At 42.2% G+C, this 25,057-nt stretch overlaps 1 protein-coding gene and 1 long non-coding RNA gene across 4 annotated transcripts in view; one reads left to right on the top strand and one right to left on the bottom strand.

Moving 5' to 3' along the window:
- The window catches only part of LOC128885112 (uncharacterized), a 28,598-nt gene extending 12,791 nt beyond the window's left edge, over positions 1-15,807 (bottom strand). The window contains exons 1-2 of one of the 3 annotated variants that reach the window (XR_008459546.1): positions 15,736-15,807; positions 331-960 (exon numbers count right to left, since the gene is read on the bottom strand). This is a non-coding gene — a long non-coding RNA (uncharacterized LOC128885112). Of the gene's footprint in view, positions 1-208; positions 961-9,076; positions 9,591-15,735 lie in introns of those variants that run through there. The other 2 variants (XR_008459545.1, XR_008459547.1) reach the window with 2 other exon arrangements.
- Positions 15,808-17,085: 1,278 nt separating this feature from the next.
- LOC128885111 (protein patched) overlaps positions 17,086-25,057 on the top strand; it is a 68,810-nt gene continuing 60,838 nt past the window's right edge. Inside the window, exon 1 of the mRNA XM_054138927.1 lies at positions 17,086-17,329. Within this exon, the coding sequence (XP_053994902.1) occupies positions 17,111-17,329 (219 nt within the window). The 5' untranslated portion in view covers positions 17,086-17,110. The remainder of the gene's footprint in view (positions 17,330-25,057) is intronic.

Below are 25,057 nucleotides of genomic sequence, written 5' to 3' on the forward strand. Positions count from 1 at the left end.
AACGAATTTATGATTAAATGCTCTACTTTGATGTCGCGTGGACGACATGAATCTTTAAGAGGATCTTTAGAACAACGCCATATCGTTTCCTCCATCTAATATGAGTATGAAAAATATCCTCTGAAAGTGTATTATACGTTCGATCCATAGAAATAAAATTCATTTCAATGACGCATACGGTGTTCTGACAACAAATTCATGAAACTACCCTCTGTTGCGGCTCTATCTCTGCTGCGGTAACCCTCTAGATTCGCTGGTAGATTCGCAATTGCTGTCGGTGCCCCTCCAAGAGGATCTTTAAGCCTTTAGAAGTCCGGCCTGCCAACCTACGTATAAATTTTCTCGACATTCTGGAGTCCTCCTTATCAGTCCGCTCCACCGCCAATCCAGAGCAACTGAATTTCTAGAATCGAGCAAAGTGCAGCAAATCTACCAGGAAGCCTTTCTCTCGAACGGCCTGCGTGGGGAGTCGTGCTCCTGTCGACGGACAATGAGATGAAAAATAACGTGCTGGCCCAGGTCAGGTTAAAGGCTTCGTTGCTTGCACACAATCGCATCCTATCTGCTTCCCTCGTACATGCTCCGTCTCTCTCCTTTTCGTCCTGCTACCCTCCCTAGCCCCGGATTCCGCTAAGTCAATTCCACGACGAGGATACAGCAGAGGCGTCAGACTACGTGGGTGGTCCTCGTCCTACGCAAACATAGCGTACGAGCGGATACACTCTGGTCGAACAGGTAGCGCGCATGAAAATTTACCGACTTTCTGGATTTCGAGCGTCGAGAGGTCTAACCACCGGGACCAGGGCGGCGGGTGGTGCACGACGAACCTGGAACGGCTGGAACACTCCCTCCTGATCATTCTTACTGTCCCGTCTGTTTGGATGCAACTAAGGAGAAGTATTTCTCTCGGCCAAAATTCGACGTTACTCCTGTTGCTCGCGTTTCTTCTTTGGCTCGTGTCTACAAAATGGAAAAAAAGTGGTTAGAATGTTGCGTATGTATGTTATGTATGTATGTTGTGTATGTATGTTGTGTATGTATGTATCGAGTACGTATGGTGGCTGCATGTTTTCGTAACAGTTTGTCGAATAATTAGAAAATTTGGTACAGTGATTTTTATACGTGTGAATTTGATTGAAATGAAAAGCGATACTTCATTTCATTTTTTTTTCTTTTTTTATTAAGACTGTAATAGTACCAATGCTCCAAAATAGATTATATATATGTATATAGTACATATAAATTGTCGTATATAGTTTTATGACTTTCTGGTAAATTCTTTTGGGGGTATTAAAGTAAAGCAGAGATTGATGTATATAGACAGATTCTATACGACAGACTATATACGATAATTTATATGTACTATATACATATATATAATCTATTTTGGAGCATTGGTACTATTACAGTCTTAATAAAAAAAAAAGGAAAAAAAAAATGAAATGAAGTATCGCTTTTCATTTCAGATTTCCGTGGCTATCGAGATGAAGAAAATTTGATACTCTCTAAAAAATTGAAAATTCTACGACCACGAAGCTTTTTACCTGCGACGACCACCTCGATGATGGCAAAAATGGCTGGGAGTGACAACAACGGAAAGCGTCGTATGCGTGGAAACAATGTCGAGTCGTTGCTCCGATAACTTGAACCGAACTGGTCCTACCGCCCAGGGAACCGTAGTTTCGCCTGTCGCGATTGTGAGGCTTATTTTATGGGGGTGGTTCATAATGGACCGTGTGTTTCGTGAGCCGCAGCATCGGGAGACGCCCCGGCATCGGAAACTCGACACCGGCGAATCCGCGGACGCCGTTATTTTTACGATACCCGGGTCAAAAATTTATGGACGACGAGCAACAAACGTCTGCTTTAACTCTTTCGCTGCACAGTGGCTAGCTCGACCACCTCGGATGTGTACCTGCGCGGTGGTTAGCACCGGTGGCCATTTGCTTCGATGATTTACCCAACGCGTTTGCACCTGTTGAACGCCACATTTTTATGTTTCACAAATTTGATTTTATTTACTTTCCTTGCGTATAGAAGGTTTGGACATTCGTTGTATCTTTGGGAAGCGACGTGCTAACTCGTAGGTTCGTTTACGATGTCCGATTGCTTATCGTCGGTAGTATAAGTTGGAAAGCTTCTTGTTGAGCTTGGGGAGTATTGTTTATAGAGATTGACTGGTACTTTGCGAAAATTGAAATGCTAACGTGCAATCACAAATGTGCGATACTTTGCTAAGCTGAGAGAATAGAATAAGGGAAATGTACTGCTTTCTAGATCTCTTGACAGACTTTATAGTAAAGTCGATCCTTCTAATCAGACTACGGATGTTTATGCAAATTCATATTTTTAAAGATACAAATTTTGAATCGAAATTCAAAGAAAAATGTCTCATCTCCCGAACAGCGTAACATGTACCTTGATATTGTATATATTTTTGCATTCCTAGATATCTTAATACATTTTCCCACGCTTCCATAAATGCACAATACATCCGCTGTCGATAACAGTTTATTTACAACTTTTCGTCTATTCGTCGAAGAAATATTGTTTTTATTTCGCAACGCTACGAACGATTGCAAAATAAATGAAAGCCGAGATCGAACAGAAACCGTGGAAGTAAAAAGCGAACGAAACCAATCGCTGGTATCACGTCCCAAGACCACCGTCGAGCTCACCCGCAACGGACACGTGAACCCATACATACGCGTGCACCTCCTACGTCTCCGACGCCGCGCAACACTTATAAAAGCAGGTAATGCTAATTCAAACAAAGTTATCGTTCGGTAGATATATATTTAATTCTTTTCTCGTTTGCATACGACCGGGGTGGTGGCGGTACGCCGGAGCACAATGAGCCATTGTCAAGGGGCTCTGGTTCGAGACCAATGGGCGAGGACCATCGCGGAGGACTTCGCTTGGCAATAATTCTTCTAGGTGAAATTAGAAACGCCGCGTAAGCGCCGAAAAACTCGCCTTTTTCCAGCTATTTCGGAAAATCAACGTTGAATGATACCCCGCTGCGCGAACAATTCGGAGCCACTGGTGAAACCCTGCTCTTTTTAGCAAATACCGCCACGAGCCTGGTGCTGTGATGTTCCTTCGCATGAAAAAAAAAGTTGGAAATGACGTACTCGTCGAGATCGTCGCAAAAAAAAAGACACTTTTTGAACCATTTCAGTTTTTGATTCCTAGGGAGGAGTTAAGGATCAGGATGGCCACTATGTAATTGTGTAATCAAGTGTAATGTAATCAAGGGCTATCTACGATAAAAAAAAAGTCAGCTCGATCGTAGAGTAGCCCAGTTTCTTAAATCCGATCAATTTTTATGTCGATACACCCGAAGTTATCGTGCATGTCATATGATTAATTTCGTTCTATACCGACTAAAAAGTCCGAAACATGTATAAATATGGATGATGCTACAGTTGATATAGTGATATATACGTATCGAATATATATGTATATTCGTCGGTGTAGTACAGAAAAAGTAAAGATAAAATTGGATCTAACAAGCGCGACTTCCTACGAAGAATCGGCAGGCAGGAAACGCTAAAAATCGTCCAAGTTGGATGTACGATTTCGATTCGGGGTAACCACGAAGATGAAATCCGGTGCCCTTGGTCGATTTGCGCTTTGACCATATCGCTTTTCGTCATGGCCCGCGGTGTGCCAACGGACCACCGACGTCGACGCAATTAGTAAGACGGATATCCTTCTCCCTTGTTCTCTCGCTGCTATTCCACCTTTACATTTTGCCTTTCCTTCGAGCTTGTGCTCCACTTCTCCCTCCCTCCTTCTCTCGTTCTCGTTGCTTCTGCCTCTTCTCTGCTCGTCTTCGCGGCTCTTTTCTTTTCATTCGGAATCTACCTGTTCGAATTTCCTTACAAAGTCCAAGGTCAATGTTCGGAGCAATCTTTGCAGCGACATCTGATTTTCGTGGTTTTCTTTGACGAAGATAAATAGATTCAGATTCGTCTAGATATTACTGTTTAATTAATTATCATAAGCTGTGCTGTTCGAAAAACGAATATTGATTCAGTTTGAATCTTTCTCTTTCTTCCTTTACATTTCGATTGTTATTTAGAAAATAATTCTACGGTCAACTTTGAAAATTACTGGATGACGTGGTAGACAATTTAAAAGGGAGAAACTTTTTCAGATTTCTCGGAAGTCTAGACTGAAAAACTGGATCTAGACTGAAAAACTGAATCTAGACTGAAAAACTGGATCTAGACGAAATGGCGCCTGTGGATGTTGGAAATATTACGAAGAAGGTGACCGACGAAACGATAATATTTTTAAATATCGTACTAAATAAAATTAACCGTTTTTAAAAAGCTGAACGTAGTTATAATATTTGAAATTATCGTAGGCAATAGAAATCCAAGAGTCGTAACATTTAAAATAGAAAATAAAATGAAATAATACACTGTCGACATTGTATTAGAACTAGAACCGCGAAATTTGTATGGAAGTAAAGAGAGAACTATATATATTTTATGGCCTTTTGTTACTTTCTATTTCAACTACTCACGAAACATTATTTTCTGGATCGGCTTGTGTGTCTATTTAGAAGATGTACTCCTCGTCTCTGCTATCTATTTATTGGGTGCTCTGCGCTATGAAATTAGTGGTCACGAGGAACGAAATGATCCTTTCGTACTTGGTTGCATACAGCGCGATCACGTGCAGCTATGCAACACAGTAATTAGATACAACTATCCGTGCAGAACGTCGTTAATACCTTTCGAGTACCGTGGTTAAGGGTAACCAGTGCGCTAGAACACGCGATATACCGTGAAACTAACATTTATTGCGAAAATCCTTTCATTAATCTTCGCAATAGCTGCTTCTAGCTTGTAAGTACTCAAACGCACATAATTAAACCTTCGTGTATGTTCCTTTATTTAGTCACGTAGGTACGGGAGTACATTTTCTCGGTCTCTTCCTTTTTGGATTTAATTTACCGACGTAAAAATTTATCACCGCGCCGTACTAACAAGGAATCCCTCGTCCCTTCCTTTTCGTTCGTTTGTGTAATTTGGTTGCCACTCGGAGCAATAACAAACGGAGCAGAAAAGAAAATGTTTCAACGATATTTTCGACCGTTCTTGCCTCGAGGCGGGTAATAAAACAATTCTAGAAACGAATGCAAGAAGTTACGCGTGTTATGAAAGTGGAACTGTGTAATTAAGAAACGGAAAAGTATACGCATGTATATGCATAGAATTTAACGCCACAGACATTAATTACTGTTTTGTGATTGTTCGAGGGGAAAGTTTCATTGGAAATGGTTTCGATAGTTTTCACAAATTCGGTCGATAATAATAATCGTGTGGCTTGGTTTGAATCGTTCACGTATCAAGTTTACTGGAAGACTTTTGGGCAGTAGAATTACATCGTCGTTAACTTCGCTTGTTTATGACGTTAATATTGATGAAATTATAATATAGTAAATACATGTTAATTGAAATATTATTTGAGAAATAAAGTATGAAATTATTGCGATTCATAGCAACAAGTAGTTATAAAACAAGTTACCAGAAATATACATTTTTCAAAATAATCACGTTAGAACGTCTGTAAGAAATTTTTCGTTAAAAAAAAATATAACTGCAGGTTATTACGGCTACTTATTTTCATCCGCAGCAAAAGTGTTGAGGAACTTAAACGAGTCTATTTCGCAAAGCTGCGTGGCCAAACGGCGGTAGCCAAATAGAAGAAGCAACGAGTACTCACCCCTGGAAAGGTTAAAGAACCAAAGTCCCTTTCGAAAAGCCCTTAATTACACCAATTCTGATATCCGCGACTCCTCGTCCTCGTTTCTCCGACCCGATTTCCCATCTCGCAATATCGTCGGACGAGATCGTTGAGTCTCGAGGCAAAGATGACTAATGCCGCGGATCGCGATCGGTACGAGAGCGCCGTGCCCAAGAGAGGATCGTCTTTTACCATTGTAACGAGCTGAATCGTTACTCTCCCCTATAGGTGTATACGTACAGAATGTATACGTACAGAATGTACACGTACATCGAAGAGGAGGGAAAAGGAGAAGCAAACGACGAAGGAAGATCGTAACCGGCGGCTATCTGCATCTACGACCGCTACCGGTGCTTTTCGCCGATGGATTATCTTACGATACGTTCCTCATTGTTCCCGCCGCGGCGCCGAAAGGCCGCGGGGACGTCGACTTCCGGTCTTCGTCGGGACCCTCCACGAATTCCGTTCCGGACGAGGAATTGTCATTATCTTCGTTGACTCGGCGGATTCTTTGTGTCCCTCGCCCCTTCCACCGTCTTCGACCCGGCTCGACATGGTCTTGTACAAGTTGTCGCGGTTAAGACAAGTATGTTAGCGATACGACCTCGTGTCCCAGGACGATGATCGATACCTCGTCCGAGGGAACGGTTAGCGACTGGTAATTACCAGCGATCGGGGCTAATTTCTTATCGGAACTGGAATTTTCGAGCAATGGGTTCGAGATGGACGACCCAAGTCCATTGCACGGTTGAATATTCAATGTCTCGGAGATCGAGAATATTTATAGAGAGAATAATCAATCTATTTATATACGTAGATCTGTGCATGCATAGATCGATAGATATGTATAGAATGTATACTATATCCATTTGAAACAAAAAATATCGAAATCAATTTATTATAAGTAAAAAAAAAAAAAAAGGTATACAGTGTCAAAAATCAGTGCTACTTTATCCTTTCCTTATACACCATTTCCGATACGCTATTGTCCGAGTGTATTATCCCTTTGCACTCGAGGCCTTTTTTTCTGGTATCTGCCAGCAACTCGAGATGTTTCTTAGCATTCTATCGCCATGAATTCTAAGCTATCTAGATTCGAGAATAACGTCACCTTCACCCTTTACGATCATTTTATCGACACTTCGAGCTCCATAGATATTAAACCTAAAGAAACATAATTGCTGATAGATTCGCTGCGTGAAACCTAAGTGTCACTAACTGAGAGTCATCTCTCGAGTGCAAAGGGTTATATGTACACGATATAATACGAACCACTAGCAGCTGAGGTGTTAATTAAAATCTTTACTCGAGTACGCAATCGAGACACCGAAAAACAGTAACATACCGAAATTCTTTGTACCGCCACTTGGCCCCGCGAGATGCGCGATATCTTACAAGCCTAATAGGTTCTGTTTTGTCCCGGATGACATTAAGCTCGCCTTTAGTGCGCGACAAGTGTGCAACGTTAATTGCTCGCCCTCGAACGCGAGGCGTAACGAAGTGGCGACAAAGAGAAAGAGAGAAGTCAACGGGCAAATTGGATTACGCGAATGCTGCCGATACTAATAACGCGCGTTACTTTTATGCGTCCATAAAGTTCCGAGCAGCTTTATTCTCGACAGTTATCGATACTTTCCCAGGGGCCCACTCGCCGTCACGAATTATATTCGCTATTCGTGACGTGGACACAGCGAATATGAAGATATTCTACCGAACGAGCTTCTAGTGGCGAACCGATTATCGCGGTTTGTTGATTGCCGATTTTAATTGCGGAGAAAGAGATTGGAGAAGTAGTAAAAGGGGAATTAAAACGCCTGGGACGAGCAAAATGGGACGAGCAAACAACGCGAGCAAACAATAAGGATAAGAATTCTAATTGATGGTGTAATACGTTGTCATGTACTGTTTACATTAATTAGTAGACTCGAGATTTGTTCTATTTAACCCTTAAATGGACAATGTTGTTTTTAAACAACATACTAAACATCACAGATAAAATTGACCTTCTTTTATTTTTTTGTAATTTTGACAACTAGTTCTTATTTCTGAACGAATTTTGTACTTTTTTTAATGTTGAACACTATCCAATATTTTTATGCATTGAACATAAGTTAATGTCAAACGTCACTTTGAAGAAAACTTTTCGGCAAACGTGAAACAAAAATCGTCCATTTAAGGGTTAAGAAATTGAGAAACGAGTAGTTTGGGTAAAATGGCAGTTATTTTTAAAATAAATGTTTCACCGAGTAAAGAAGATGTCACTAATGGCAAAACGTAATAGTAAAAGATGTAGTATGTCTGGATCGTTCATTTTTCTATTGCTCGTTCTAAATAAAACGAGACGTCGAGAATCTTGAAAACATCGAGGGTCCTCTTTATTGGACAATAGCACAGGGACGTGGTCAAAATTTATTTTGAATTTGGTAAATGTCTATATGAATAAAAACTGGATGCAATGACCAAGAAAATGAAATGTCTGGATCGTTCATTTTTCTATTGCTCGTTCTAAATAGAATGAGACGTCGAGAATCTTGAAAACATTGAGGGTCCTCTTTATTGGACAATAGCACAGGGACGTGGTCAAAATTTATTTTGAATTTGGTAAATGTCTATATTAATAAAAACTAGGTGCAATGACCAAGAAAATGAAATGTCTGGATCGTTCATTTTTCTATTGCTCGTTCTAAATAAAACGAGACGTCGAGAATCTTGAAAACATCGAGGGTCCTCTTTATTGGACAATAGCACAGGGACGTGGTCAAAATTTATTTTGAATTTGGTAAATGTCTGTATGAATAAAAACTAGGTGCAATGACCAAGAAAATGAGATATACAGAGATATGAGATATGTAGATCTCTAATGTATGATTATCCAATATGAGATATTCAATGTATTAATTTGAACTACTCCCTGAACGCGACTTTTTGTAGCCTGCCGTGTATCGTAATAAAATACTATAATTCTCCGTCTATATATTAGGTCGTCCCAAAAGTGTTTCTATAAATAGACAATCTAATTTCTTAGATGTTGATGGTGTAACGGTAATGGAGCAAAACGAATCGTACACAATTCAATAATTTGACCATTATCAATTCGATAATTCGCAACATTAGACGTGAAATATTGTGTATGTATTACTTGTTAATAAAACGAAAGAAACTTTTCGGACAACCTAATATCATAAATACCACGTCGACTATCAAACCAACATTCTCGAAAATTTCTCCTAATCAAAAATTTGTTTCCAGACGATCAGAAACCAAGTAATCTAAATTTCTCTAAACTCTTGATATTCATCCTAACCGAACTTACCTTTGTCACCGCCAACGTTCATTATTTATTCGCGCAGTTCCTCAGCAAGAAGCTCTGCTTTCCACGTATGAGCGACGCGGCGTTAACGGTGTTACAGCGGAATTGGCTGCATTCGGCGTTCAGCTCGATCTAATCCTCGATGATCGAGCGTCGTCGGGTAGACTCGAAGTTTAAGTTAATGGCACTCCGAATCGAATTCGTGCGGCTGTTCGAGCGCGATAGCGACTCGTGGAAGGTGGTATCGGTGATAGCCAGCTGCGGTATCGACGGGAGACCTTATTTTCGATGGTATCTGCGAAATAGAAACAAACGAAAGGACGGACGGACGGACGGACGTGTATGCCGCATTCCGTGTTTATTATTTTGCCGGTGGGTGGTCCGAAGAAGTCCAGAGCCGTCTTGGTGGCCGATAGCATCTCTCGCGTCTCTCATGTGCACGCACCGTTGAACGCGACCAACGCAGTGAACGAACGTGGCGCACCGAGTCGTCTTGCGTAAGGAAGTAGTCGACTTCTCTCCCCCACCCCTTAACACCGCTCCCCCCCTCTTCCAATTATCCTTCTTCCACCACCACGGTATGTACAATTTTCTCGTCTCTCCCTCTCTCGCGGGGACGGGTCTCGCCTCCTCGTTACCCGCGTCCCTCGTCTTCCGCGGATCTGTCATCTTTGTCGCTCGTTTCCTTTCTTTTCCGTCTTTGTTTATTTCTCCATCTCATTGTTCTCCGCTGTCTCACTCGGCGTTCTTTCTTTATTTCGCCCGTCGCGTATCGCTGCTCCGTTCTGTATTCGTCTCGAGTCCGGCCGTGTCTTTTTCACATCCTCTGAATCGATCTTCATTAGGTGTCGGAGTTGGCAAACGCATGCGTCGAAGCGTTAATGAAAAACGTTGCGGTGTAGTCAGCGAATAAAAAATTCAGCTGTGGGAAGTCGTGGTCTAGCTTGATTTTTTATTTGTTTTGTTGGCTTGTGCTATTATGATTCTCAGTTGATTAATTGCTGGCTTTTCGGGATACATCGGAATTATGTATTCTTGGTTCGTTATAAATTGGATGTATAATGTATATAAATTATATGTATAATATGCATTTAGTATGTATACATAATATATACATAGAATATATACGATACATAATACATATATAATATATACATAGAATATATACAATACATAATACATATGATATATACAATACATAATACATATATAATATATACATATAATATATACAATACATAATACATATATAATATATACAATACATAATACATATGTGTAATATATATGTGTAATATGTATTTAATATGTATACATAATATATACATATAATATATACAATACACAATATATATGTATATCATGTATACCGTTTTAATTTCCTTTATTCTGAATTAAGTATATTTAATCTCCTGTTATCAATTTTAAACGCTGTAATTATTTGGTATACAGGGTGTCCCAAAACTCGGGGAGGAGCCGGAAATGGGGGGTAGCTGAGACGATTCTGAACAACAATTTCCTTTGCAAAAATGTCGGATGGGGCTTCGTTAAGGAGATATTCAGCGAAAATCCCGACCAATCAGAGCGCGCGTATACGCGGGAGCGAAGGCTACGCGCCAGGCGGCCGACCAATCCGAGCGCGAGTATACCGGTGGAGCGGTAGCGGTAGCGTAGACTACGCGCTAGGCGGTCGACCAATCCGAGCGCGAATATGCCGATGGAGCGGTAGCGGTAGGTCTACGCGCGCTCTGATTGGTCGGGGTTTTCGCTGAATATCTCCTTAACGAAGCCCCATCCGACATTTTTGCAAAGGAAATTGTTGTTCAGAATCGTCTCAGCTACCCCCCATTTCCGGCTCCTCCCCGAGTTTTGGGACACCCTGTATATCCAATGGCGGACGTAGACTTATCGAAGACTGAAGTCAATTACTTTGAGGAGCACATTCATCCTCCGAAACGTTTCATAAAGTACAAATATTATTATCATGGGCATACATTTTGTCCTCTCGCACTAAACGTTGAAAAATTGAAATATTCAAACAAGAAACTATCTTAAAAATATAAAAAACACGATGAACCACAATCTTGGAAACTAAAACAGACGGAGTTAAATAAAAGAAATGATACGTATCGAAATAAAATAATACAATTTTCAAACTATTCGATCAAAAATTCTTCTTTTCCAGTCGATCCTTCGAACACAAACGGCACATTAGCAACAAGATTTCATAAACATTCGTACGATACACCAAGTCTGTTATAAAGTCTGTAAACGTTAGAATCACTCACAGAAATTCCACCATCGAAGACTGCTTTCAAGTAGCAATTACCTGAAACAAAAAAGTATCTCGGTAGATTGGTATCACGATACTCGTTCTGGAGGTCCTATCGAGGATGCAACGACGATCCCCGATATTGCAGCGATGCCTGGAACGATGCAACCCGAACTACAGAGATGCATATTGTGGAAAATAGATCCACAGGGGACGGTGGCGCGGTTGCACGCTCTGTTTCAGCCTGGCTCTCCCCGCTATCTCCCTCTCGCACTCATTAAGCCGATGCAGCGTCGGCGAAGATCAAAGCTCGTCTTCTACGGAGGACCGCTTAATACTGGGTGGCGAGTTAAGAGTGTCGTAAAAATTATTAACGGTCCCCCTCCCCCCCTCCCGCCCCGCGCGCGCGCGCCGTGCCTTATCTCTGGATCGTCAACTACAGCGGAGGCTGCATTCGTCGAACCCGCTACCACAATGTGCAATGACATTTCCACCTCCCCCTCATTTCCGTCCCTCGTTCCCTGCCGTATCATTAATCCATATTTGAAACTTAGTTGTAATCGTGAAGATCGTTCGTGCGTCGATCGCTTATTCTCCGTCGGACGAATCTCGATATCGCGTACAGAGAATTAACCGAAGCGCCTATATCAAGTGTAATGAAAAAAATGTCGAAAAAGTGGTAAGCACGTAACCGTATGGTAATTAACGCTGTACGGTATTTTAATTTACAGTTATTAATGGTCAGAATGAGAATGACCGGTGTATATTTTTGTAAACGGGTGGTACTTTCCTCGATACTGGCAGCAACAATTATTGCCTTTCCTATTAGTTGCCTCGAACCAGATCCTATCGGTCGCTAATAGGATCCTATATGGGAATACCCTGCGATCAGTGCTTCTCAAGCCTCGCGTTACTGCGGACTCTTGCAACAAAGGACGATATGATACCTTCTGGAGTAGAATTAGATTACCAACAATAAATGTATCGTTTTATATGAATTTTCAGTTCAAATTAATCGATGTAAATGATTACTTTGTGATTCTAAACGACTGCTTTGCATATAAAGCTGTATTTAAAATTTTAAACTATGCTACGTTTGGTTACTTTTACCTGTACTCGTTGAAATTAATTTACTATGTTAATAAGCAATGTTCAACTTCGAAATAAAAATTCACACATAGACGATCAGTGGACCGCGCGTTTCGCTTGTATGCGACGTCGTACATCTATGGGGACCTGTATCGCTGTTGGATATTATGTTACATAAACAATAAATGTCGTTGCCCTTCGTGCGATCTCTGAATGGAAAATATATCAGTATAGTACAACGACGTGTTTATCACATCCGTATATTTCCACGTGATTCGAACCCAAAGGTATTGCCTTCTCCAACAAAACGATTCACGAAGTTTCTAGTCCAGTCGTTTTATATTTAAACAAAGAAGATGTTTGTACGAACTCAATTTTAAGATTTCAAATTTCAATAACGTAGTTATGAAGACTTGAACATCATTCTCCATGTTTAATTGTAATCGTGTACACACTCCTGTTTAAAGTTTAAAAGAATCGAATATATTCCAAACACTATTCGTCTTTTATTAAAAACCAGTCCTAAGACCCTCATGGAAAATCATTTATGAGATTTAAAAGATCGATTCGATAAAAATATTTTCGCAACGTATCCGTGTATTACGGTCCGGAGGGACCGGAGCCGTGAATCGAGGAGCAAAATAAAGACGCGAGACGGTCCGTATCGGAATCGAAAATTGTCTCGTATTTGGTGGAACAAGGTGTCGAGCTCGGTATCGCGGTGGGTGGTCGCGTATTTACACATTACCTCTTTCGATCTGCCAGTTTGTCTCGCTCTCTCCTTCTCTCTCTTATTTAATTTTCCCTGTACCTCGTGTCTCTCTCACTCCTTCGCGATCTCTTTGTCCTTTTCGCACTGTCTCCTCAACACACGTCATACACGTGCGCGCGAATATCGAGTGCGTGTGTGGCTGTTCAATGAGCTCTCCAACGTTCGCATGCACGTGTCATCGCCCACAAACACACACACACACACACACACATATGCGCACGTACCCGCGAAACACCGCACGGGAGTGGTATACGACGCTTAATGAAGTCGCATCGTTATGCAGATATTATGAAGACAGGTTAATAAGTTAATCGTTTGCTGTGACGCTCTTCCTCGGGGGCTTAATGAACGCATTCAAAAAAGCTCCACCATAAGAGGTATTGTGCTTCGAATCTGTGCCTTCATCGCTGATTTTTGTATAATTCATTGGCGAAGATTTACATGAAGATTTGGTCAAAGTTCGTTTAAGAGGCCAGCAAACGTCTATTGAAGTTTCTGTTTATGTTTGGTAAATATTTGACTCCGAGCAAGATTGTCGCTGAACTGTCCTAGTAACCTACTTTGCTTCCAGGTAAACCTCGCGTTTTTAAAGAATTATTTTATGTGTACCTCTACGCTTACATGCAATACAAACGTTAAATGAACGAATCAAAATAAAACAATGGCATCGCCTGTGTCACCATACCTGTGTCATCGCTCCTAAAATATGAAACAAGATAGACACGTATAAACAGAATTTTCTAATCGTTCGTTTTTGAACGAAAGTGCCTGGAAACATTGATAAATACAAAAAAAATCTCCAAGAATGCCCACTCGAGCTCGATAAATGTAATCCACGGCAAAGAATCGATCCAGTTAACAATTGTCACTCGATCGATATTATCGCAGGCTAACATTACCGCGAAAATAATACGAAAAGATGAACAAAACTGTCAGCGTGGAGAGAAAAAACGCTTATTCGATTATACAGGGATGAAATAATAATAATAATAAGAGGAGAGAACCCTATACTTGCTACCGCCAATCAAATGGTAACCAGTGGCAGAGGAGACGCGTATAATAAATTATGCAGATTCGCTCGAGTATGCGGTGGCGGTGACGGTGGCTGGTCTGCGGTAAACTCCCGTATTTCCGGCCTCGATTATTATTGCCCAGAGCAGCAGCGATTTCGATCTCCAGAGGCCCGTAAGGGAGTCGTGTTTACGTTCGGTACATCGGTGGCCCTCTTCCGCTCGTCTTCGACTCTCCGCCGCCCGTCAACCGCGCTCACTGCGGTCCCCGGCTCGCCTGGACCTTCTCTACTACAGAGAACGCAAGAAGCGTATACAAAACTCTCAAAACGGTGTGGAGACTACGACGAGGAGGTGGGAGCGACAGCGAACGAAGGAGAGAGACAAGGATATGCTGCGGCGATCTGTGAGCGGCCATGTGTGCCGCGTGCGTGTCGCGTAGCTCGCCGCCGTGTGTGGGTAATGTTTTTGCTCGAGGGGAAATGGTACCGCGTGTGTGGTCCTGCGTCGTGCCCCCTGCACCCCCTGTGATGGCACATCGCCGTATCCTAGCAACGTAGAACGCCACGCCGATTCGGCCAATCACGAATCAGTTCCGATCGCTTCGGCGGGCCTCGGTTCGTCTCGGCTCCGAGACGTCATCGGTACCGCCAGGAACGTACTAGCGTCCCGCGAAAATCGAGATTTCAGGCGGTCCGTTTGCGAAAGACGTTACAAACGTTGTATATGATTGTTTTCGTTCGTTTGTATATTTTTATAATGATCGTTAATGTAAATGACGACATGTTGATTTACAAAGTACTGTTTACATTTTATGTATGACGTTGCGACTATTTTAACGAAGTAGTCGCAGTATATATATGTATGTATCGTTAATAAAGTATAGTAATTTTTCGTATTCGTTTATTATTTTCTATTCTCTGTCATGTAGTAACTCGTTAGTATATAATGCGCTTATTTAACTTGGAGAATTGTGTTTCACTATAGCTTCTTCGTATCTAGATATTTTTCTGTCGACTCGAATACTTTGTGTTTCGGAAAAATGTGATGCCTATACGAAGATCATTGAGCAATTATTTTAAATTATTTTATACTCTTCACTTAATTATATGATCAGTAACTCTTATATGCACAATACATCACGACTTCTTATCACGGTAGAAATAGGTACAAAAGAAATGTCGCTTTAGTGTTAACAATAAAGTAACTACGTAAGAACAAAGAGGGAAAACAATACCTCGAATGAAACCACACGTGTCCTATATTCAGAGAACAGCCTACATGCGCCCAGGACATAGATAGAGAAATGAATATATAGTTATTAACTCCGTACTGTTCGTTTATCGGCACAAAGGTACGTACACCGTCAAAATGGCGAATCAAATTCTAGTCTTCGAATACTTAATTAGAATAGTCTTAGAATAGTCTTAGAATAGTCTTGGAATAGTCTTGGAATAGTCTTGGAATAGTCGTGCACTCGAGGTACGTTTGCGGAATATTTGACTAAAGAAGAACTCACCCGGTCCCTGGTTATAATGTAAAAGAGGCCCATTCCAGTAGGACCCTGGACACACGGCCCTGAATGTTTGTGCAGCTCCGATCGTCGGCGAGTGGCGCCGTTGGAGGGGGGCCGTCAACTATGGCCGGCGCAGAAGGCAGGCCACGAAAGAAATGTGGCAGCGCGTTTCGTTTAGTACGGACTTAGACTGCTCTAAGTGGCGGTCGCGCACGCCGGTGTCCGATCACGACGACAACGAACGTCGTCGTTTTAGAACGCGTGACAGAGAGATACGTAAACTTTGACGAGAGTTTCCCAGCTGCCCTTGCTGGACCGTGGAACACTGTTGTCTCTTTACCGTCGCCTACGCCTGTTCGTGAAAACCGGATGCTTGGCAGAACCGCAGTTACACGAATCCGTCGGTCGCAGACGAATTCCGTCAAGCAGTGTGAATTTTCGAATCAGACACAACCGTGTCAAGTGATCAGCGATCGTGACAGTGACACTGAAGTGCGCGCGGACTGCGTGCCATGCCAGTAGTATCGTGCCGATAGAGACCACCGACGCGGCTCGGCTCCGTTGACACCGTATCGCCGGTAATTAAACGATTTTCGCGACACAACGGGAACCACGTGCATACGGAAGTGCAAGTTTCGTGGTAGAACGGCGGACGAATCGACAACACGGCACACCGTGGGCCCCGGTTTGTCGCGTGATATTTCAAAACAAGCAAACTCGCGTGTGCGCCCTCGTGCTTGTCGGCGGTACCGTGAATCCCGCTAGAGGGAGATACAGAAGGGACAGAGAGAGGGAATACGAGAATCCCGCAGAAAAAGCAAGAACAAGAGAGGAGGACAGAGAAAGAGCCAGAAGGAAAAGACGAATCGGTCGAAGAGGGAGCAGTTACGTATTTACTCTTCTTAGGTGGTACGAAGCTAACCTAAAAGCCGATTCCTCGCTCCGTTTCGTGCGTATACCATCGATGGGCACGTTACACTGCCGCGCATGCGCAGAACAAGCTGTGTGTATCTCGTGCGCGAATTTCGATTGCTGTGATCGTCGCACGTATAATCGGCATAGATAATCATCGTAGATAATCGTCGTAGATAATCGGCTTGTAAACAGAGATAAAGGACTGGTACGTGTGCTGTGAGATATGTGCTAAACGAAAGGTTCCTGGGAGAATTACGTGTAATAACCCGGTAAGCAGTGAGTGTGAAATCGTTTTTCGTGTTCGTGTCTCGTGTTTCGTTCTCGACGTCGTGTCGCGATCTGGTAACGTTCGGAGGAAGAGAGAAACTTAGGGGGGATTCAGTTCGAAGCAAACGTTTCCGCGGGGTGTAATATTAGAAATAATCATACTGCGAGGTGTGCCGGGACGAATGCATGACGGATCATGGTGTCTGCGTCCGACCCCACAGGGATCCTAGCGGGACGCCCTTCTGGTTCTCAATGCCATCAAGGTGTGTCGTCGCACAATGGAAATACGTCCAAAATCCACAACGAAAGACATGCCAAAAGCCACGCCGAAACCGCGAAGGAACGACACGAGTCGGACCTTTACATCAGGCCAAGTTGGACCGATGCTGCGATAGCGTTGGATCAACTCGAAAAGGTACGTTTCTGTAGCTTTATTCTCCGAGACAAATATCCCAGGGTTAAACAAACAATTAAAGATTCGACGCACTATTTCGGGATTATCGTCGCGGAGTTACCGGAATTTTAATCTTCAAAAGTTGTATTTATCTTTAATAGTTATCTTTAATAGTTTGGGTTAATATTATTAATATAATTAATTAAATTAATATTATTAATATAATAATTTTAATACTTTGGGTTAAGTTAGAAGTGTCCGGAATATTTTGTTAGATACGTATGACAAATAACAATTAAATTCTGGAAATTATAATATACCATTTTTTTTGTGTATTTTTTTATGTAGATTATGCTAACCATATTCTGTGTAGATTTAATTAATTCCACTTAAAACTGGGAAACTTGTCTTTTCAATTATTCTATGTCTTGTAATCTTTTAAACTCGCAACAAACTTATACAAACATTAAATAATGCAAATTAACGCACTATTTTTAATGTTGGCTATTACTTCAATGGATTATTTGAAGTACAAAGTTTAATTTGCTGCAAGCCCATGATATTTTAGTCCAATATTTTTAACACTCCTCAAAATGGTTTTCCAATTAAGAACATTTCCTCGTTTCAATTTCTAACTTGCAATTTCCTTTTGGAACCCATATTTTGACCTATATGCAAGCAAACGAAATTAGCTTGGAGCCTCCGGTAAATTCGAACAGAATAGCAGGTATAACAAGGGGCACGTGCGTGGCACTTGTTTATACACGATTTGCATTTGGAAAGAAAAGCAGGAGAGAGTAGTACGTCTCGCGCATAGGCCCGACGTTTGCGTAGCTCACGGTTTTCCTTTCGTGAAGCAGTCTAAGGCCCAACGCACACTGGCGCAACCGATTCAATTCAATTCAATTATCTTCATTTATAGTGTGTTGTTAGTTTACACTTTTCCTGTAACAGGCGCAACCGATCTGAAATTAGTGTTGCGCTGATTGCGTTTTTATTTAAAGCGTTAAAGGAAAGTTTACATCCTTATTACACTACTGTGTGATGCACTATTTTCAACGTTTCTTGCAACTTATATGATTTCCTTGTTCTCATCCATCCATTCCTTTATCACTCTTTACATTTCATTTGAAACTTTCATCCTTCCATACTTGGTCTCTATTTTATTTCTTCATTAAATTATTTACATTTAAAAAACAATATTTTTCCTTTTGTTTAATACGCATCGTTCATTCTTATTTGTTCACACTCATTCTCAGGACTGGGATGTTAGGTTTTTTGTTATACCTAATTCTAATATCATAGAAATTAGTCTTCCAAACCTTTTGCGTTCTTTGTTTCACCTACTCCGCTATCTTTGTTTTGACCCAGATCCACGGTCGCATGCAACTAGTTTCAAGAGTGGTTCGAAACTGATCGGTTGCGGCCGTGTGCGATCGGGCTAAGTAAACGATGAAATGCACGTTCTTCGCGGGTTACACGGACATCGCTGTCTCCGCAAGCCCCTTCGGTCATTTACGCTAACCAGACGTAGATAATAGCGTGACCGCACGCCACTTCGTGAGTCCTCCTTTCGGTCGACAGTGGGACAAGATGAGAGTATAAATTCGATGCAAATTATGCTGCTGGTTTACGGTAACCGAGGCAGTTACTTTCTGGCGGATATTACGATGTCTGCGATCGACTAACGATGTGCGTGTTTCCTCGTTATAAGACGTCCGAAAACTGCGCCTAATCCGTGGTCTGCTGATCTCTTTCGCGGTGATCTCTTCCCAGTAAAATCCTCAGGTGCATGCGCGAAGACTGTATAAGGTGATCCAACTACCTAAGAAAGTTACTAGAAAACTGTTATCAAAATCCCGAACTTGAAGTTACGACTACTACACAGACTACGATATATGTATAATATATGTCATATGTGTATGATAATACAGGGTGCCCCAAAAATGTTGTAACACCTTGAAAGGAGTGGTTCGGGAGGTGATTTCAAACAACTTTTTCCTTAGCGAAAATATTGTCCGAAGCTTCGTTGAGGAGATATTAAGAGAAAACATTGACCAATCAGAGCGCGAGGATGCCGGTGGAGCGCCCGCGGTAACGTATGAGCGCGGCCGCCTAGCGCGTGGCCACGCGCGTAGCCACGCCCACTGCTGGCGCTCCACCGGCATCCTCGCGCTCTGATTGGTCCGGGGTTTTTTATTGATATCTCCTTAACGAAGCCTCGGACAACATTTTCGCTAAGGAAAAAGTTGTTTCAAATCACCCCCCGAACCACCTCCTGCAATGACATCTAACATTTTTGTGACATCCTATATAAGCTGATATTGACACTCCTGTTCGGGTCCTCATATGCAACCTCCCATTAAAGTACACAAAGGAAAAAGATTCCTCAAACAACAAAAATCTTTCCAAAAAAAAAAGAAAGAAAAAAATTATACATGTCGAATTGAGTAACCTCCTCCTTTTCGAAGTCGGTTAAAAAGGAAGATTCCTGACACGGTACAAGATCCTCGATAAAGATATCCAAATAGCGTTTCCCTTTACGTTCAGTTCACGATCACCGCCAAACAAAAAGTTCCTCCAGACAATGAATCAACAATGAAGTAATGAAACAACAATGAAACAACAAGAATCTTTCCAAAGAAAGAAAGAAAAAAAAATATACGTGTCGAATCGAGTAACCTCCTCCTTTTCGAAGTCGGTTGAGAAGGAAGATTCCTGACACGGTACAAGATCCTCGATAAAGATATCCAAATAGCGTTTCCCTTTACGTTCGGTTCACGATCACCGTCAAACAAAAAGTTCCTCCAGACAATGCGTGTCCACCGTTAGCCTCTTCCTCGTCAGAGGTAATCTATCCGTCAGTGTAACTCAGAACGAGAGTATCCCAGAGTCCACCGAAAACAATGTCCGTTAGAAGAAACAGAAGCTTCCGTGGACGCTTAGAGGTACCCTTTCCACGAACCCCTAGGTCCCTTTCCTCTCTAAATTCTGCTGCAGCTAGCTGTAAACTTTCACACACGCGGGTGGTCCGAGACGTGTTTTTGAAGGTGAGAGCGTCGCGGGTCCTGGGACTAGGAGGAGAGGGGGAGGACCGACGAAAGAAAGACAGAAGGATGGTCGAAGTATAGATCGACGAAGGATCGACTTCCTGCCGAGGAATATACGCACCCTCCTCGTCTACTCCGACAGCGAACCTCTTGCTCGTCTAAAAAAAATCCCCCGACGAAGAAGGGGGGGGGGGGGGACGACGATCTCGAGCAGTCTTGCGACACCGAGATCGTCCCTCGAGATCTCTCGATCTCGGATGCCAGGCGAAATGTGCGTGGCACGTGAACCAGGAGGGGCTATCGCCTTTCGAACACAACCCGGACAGGGATGAGGGAATGCTGCGAGCTCTCGATGCCAGGGGAGACCTTTTCTTTAATTTTTCTGAGAACCCGGGACCCCTGGTGCACCTTCGGACACCTTCTGTCGTTAAATTTCCCCGTCAACGTCGCCGTCTCATTTTCCGCTTTCATCCGACACTTCACCTGGATCCTGGACCTAGGTCATACGTCTACGTTCGAATTGGAAACGTCTCGGTTCGATTTTACTTCAGGTTTAGAAGCAGAGTTGGGCAGAACCCTAGGCTTCGTATATATTCGAAGTTCGCCGATGTGCTCGTCTCGTTTCCTTCTTTGGAAAATATTTAACACGTCGACTGCCAGAGAAATATTCTCGAAAATTTCTGCTAGGATTAAATATTATTCAGACTATCGGAGACTACATAATCAAACATCCGTCGTGGTATTTATTTTTGTAACTTCGTCGAAATACGCGAATTTCGTTTAAATTCATTCTCTTTGAAGCTTCACTTTCAGAATTCGTTTGTTTAGTTCTTCAGTGAGAAGCACGGTCACCCACGTATGGGCGACGTGGCGATCAACGTGTTGAAAGAGGAAACGAGACAAACATGTCGGCAAACTTCAGATTTATTCGAAGCCTAGGGTTTTGGCTGTTTAGAAGCATTTGTGATCCAGTTTAATTTTTCACTCTTTTCAATAAAGATGTCGATGCGGTATAGTTTCATGACGAAAATTGATGGTTATTCATTTGTTTCGGTATCGTTCATTCGAACCAATCTCATTATATCGTTCGTTAAAGGAAAGGATACAGTCCTGCATCCGATAGGGAACGTTGTCCCTCGTGTGAATGTCCTTCGTGTGAATTGTAACGATTTTGTCGTCTCCCAAGTAACTAATCAACATTAAAAATGTCAAATTGCCAATCATCACTGGAATGTACCTATCGTTCCTAATTAATGGAAGGATCTAGATGAAACCAAAATTAGGATGGAATGAAATTAACTGAATTCGTGCGATAGAAATGAAATTTGTAATCAAAGTATCCAACACCAACTCTGGATACTTTATTTATCCTTCGTTCGTTATTCGTTTAACCTGTGCGCGAATCAAATTTTAGCATTGGTTCGAATACACAGTTGTTCATCCTTTATTCGAAATTTGTCGTAAAATTCGTCCGAATAAGAGTCTCGGCCATCCCCGCGGTCCTCCGTAAAAGAGCTCGCAGATGGTCACCTTTCAACAGACAGAACTCGATAACTTTCCCTTTTGGAAGCGGACCCACCGCGAAGGCCATTCATGGTACCCGGTCGCGACGTGTGCCAAAACAACTGCTCGCGTTCCATTAATAATAACAGAAATCAGCGAAAATTATTGCCCGTCAGCGCGTAACAGTAGAAGTAATTCCTGCGCGAGAAGTCTCCTTTCCCCAAACCCATATCCGGGACCACCCAGAACGAAGTTTTACGATACCGCGATGTTATCTTTAAGCTCTCTACGTATCGTTGAAGTACGTCCTTCAGATTTACGCGTGCTCGAACGAAAAGCAACGTCTCGGCCGGCGTTTCTCGTTCCTTTTTTCTCATTCAGAAAACGAGTTCCATCGAAATCTCCGTGTAGAAGTCGAGATTATCTAAAACCGTCGTAAAGCAGGGAACGCCTTTTCCGTTTCCACGATTAACAATTTCATTCCCTGTCTGCCAGAAACCAGTTTCCTTAGGTTTCTCAGCTCCCGTGTATTCGCGATCTTCTAAAAATCGATTTTACGAGGGTTCTTCGTCGTGCGCCGTTCCCGTTGCGTAATCCTCGTCTTCGAGGTGCATCGGTTCGCTAAACCGAAATACGGGGAATGAAGAATCGAAGGAGCATGGGCAAAGAGTTGCAGGAAATGTTCACTTCCTGACCGGTGAATGTTCTAGGGAGAAAGAAAAATAAACAGGAAAAGTAAAGGAGCTTCGACTTCGTTCTTCGATAGATTCGTTTAAATCCTCGAACGTTTAAAGCGATCGTTCATCAAAATTATTAGATCCAGTCTATAATTAGTAAACATATTGAAATTGCCATCTAAGAAATTCACTTGAATGTCTAACATTCACTCTACGCTACGATTCTTAAACGGAATAACATCGACTAACTAAACCGACTGACTGACTGACCAAATCAGTGTCCCGCCATTTTATACGAAACTTAAACTCCTTAAGCTCCTGAAACTTACGAAAGCATTTATTCCGTCACGCGCACCAAGTGCCTCGTATAATCTAACGCGAGAAAAAGGACGTAGAAAAGTGGGTGAGCACTGTCAGTCAGTTACGACGATGGTTTTCGTCTCGTCGTTCATTCGTGGGATATGTTCAAAGCACGAACTCTGTTCCAGTCGGACGACCACAGGTACATTCGCGACGTGGAAACCGCTTGTGTGACCACCCAGAGAGACTAGCTCGAATAAAACGTTCTCGAGAACTGACGCTGGGTTCGCCTGTTATTGTAGGTACGCGTACACCGGCCCGTACCTCAAACGGCTAAGAGCAATTGTAAATAACGCGCTCCTTTTATTATTATCATCGCTACGACGCTACCTAGTATTCGTCATAAAGAAAAATCTGAAGAACATGAACGACCAATTCTGTTGAAACGAATGTCTCAATTGTCGACGCCATTCTCTACAATTGCTATTTTCAATGACAATGGGCAATTGTGGACATTGTAGAAGAAAATGTAATTAAATTCGCATATAATTGCACCAACTGATGTAATAAAATGTCTGCTCCCAAGTACTGCATTCTTGAACTCTCCGAGGACAGAACAACGAGAGAAAACTTGAAAAAATAACCGATATTCATCAAACCGTAGTTTCGTTAAAATACGTTAAATTTATTAAGGTAATCTACTTGTGATCATTTGCTGATCACTTACTACAGATTTTGCATGGTCTCATTTTTGAAAAATAATCAAAGGAAGGTTCTTCTGCAAAATTCTAAATAGTCTGAACGAATGCGCTCTTTGTAGCCATTTGTGCATCCTTCTCCTTAAATTCATTTTTGCAGGATGAAATACATTAAATTCGCATATAATTGCACCGACTGGTGTAATAAAATGTCTGCTCCCAAGTACTGCATTCTTGAACTCTCCGAGGACAGAACAACGAGAGAAAACTTGAAAAAGTAACGACACATCGCGTACTTCCCTGATATACTTGTACCAACAACAAACGATAATTTGGAAGAAATCGGAAGAAATCGGAAGAAATTCTCTGCAAATAAATAAATTTCTTTCGTCGCACTCGCGTCATTTACAAAATTAACGACTGTAGTTTCCATGAAAATTATTTTCCTTTTTATACCGCGCGTCTTCGAGGAAGCTCAAAGAATGACTCACGCAATACTGTTTACCTCTTTAAAATAGACGGTGCACGCGGGGCTCACGACCCCGGTAGCATCGTGCAAATTGGCCCGGTGGCCAAGACGAGTTGGCCACGGCCAGTCAGGCCTCTCTAATTGCCTCGAGCGGCCAATAAACGCGAATCGCTAGTCGAAAGAGGAAAGTGACTCGGGAAAGCGACTCGGGAAAGCGTCGCATTTGTGTGTCTAACCCTTTGGGCACTCGGAGCCATTTTGTTTGGAAATAGGGAAACGGGAATCGCGTCGTGTTAAATAACGTAACAAGCACGTACAACGCATGTACTTCACTGCAATGATACTTGAAGTTACATGAATCACTGTGCCAGTTTACGCATTACACATGCAAGGAATACTATTTATTTTATTAACCGACTTCGAAAAGGAGGAGGTATGTCGACATGTATCTTTATTTATTTATTTATTTTTTTGTCGTTCGCGTTCGACTGACTAACCGCGTGTACCTTCGCGAATCAGTAGGTGACTGTCTCTTATTCTCCGTAACTCGGATGTTTCGATCGATATTTCCGATAGCTGTGGCCTGTGGTTTCACTCGCGTGGAATACTAACGTTGCAACCCCCTTTGCAACGCACGTTGCAACCTTAGGGGTTGAATTTCGAAATATCCTTTCTTATTCCTCGTATGCATCACGAACTTAAACTTCCGTGTTTACCTTTACAAATCTCATCGTTTCGACACGAAGTACGCATGCTCATGTCGGAACTACTTTCAAAGATGTTTATTTTCCGACTCGAACAATCCGACTCGTTCCTTTTCGGCGCCCGTACACGTATCCTCGAACACACGCATTCTCACACCTATCACTCTGTGCACTAGCCAATCATTCGTCTCGTCACCTGTCGCTCGATCTCATTCGTTCGCATTCATTCGGCGCGCATTTCGCACATTTCAACATTCGCGCATTTCAACATTCGCGCATCTCAACATTCGCTCGCTACATTCGTAAACCTTACTTTCTCTTAATAAAAAAGCTCTTCGTAAGCTCTTC

The sequence above is a fragment of the Hylaeus volcanicus genome, chromosome 2 (assembly GCF_026283585.1).
Source record: "Hylaeus volcanicus isolate JK05 chromosome 2, UHH_iyHylVolc1.0_haploid, whole genome shotgun sequence".
Classification (NCBI taxonomy): Eukaryota; Metazoa; Arthropoda; class Insecta; order Hymenoptera; family Colletidae; genus Hylaeus; species Hylaeus volcanicus.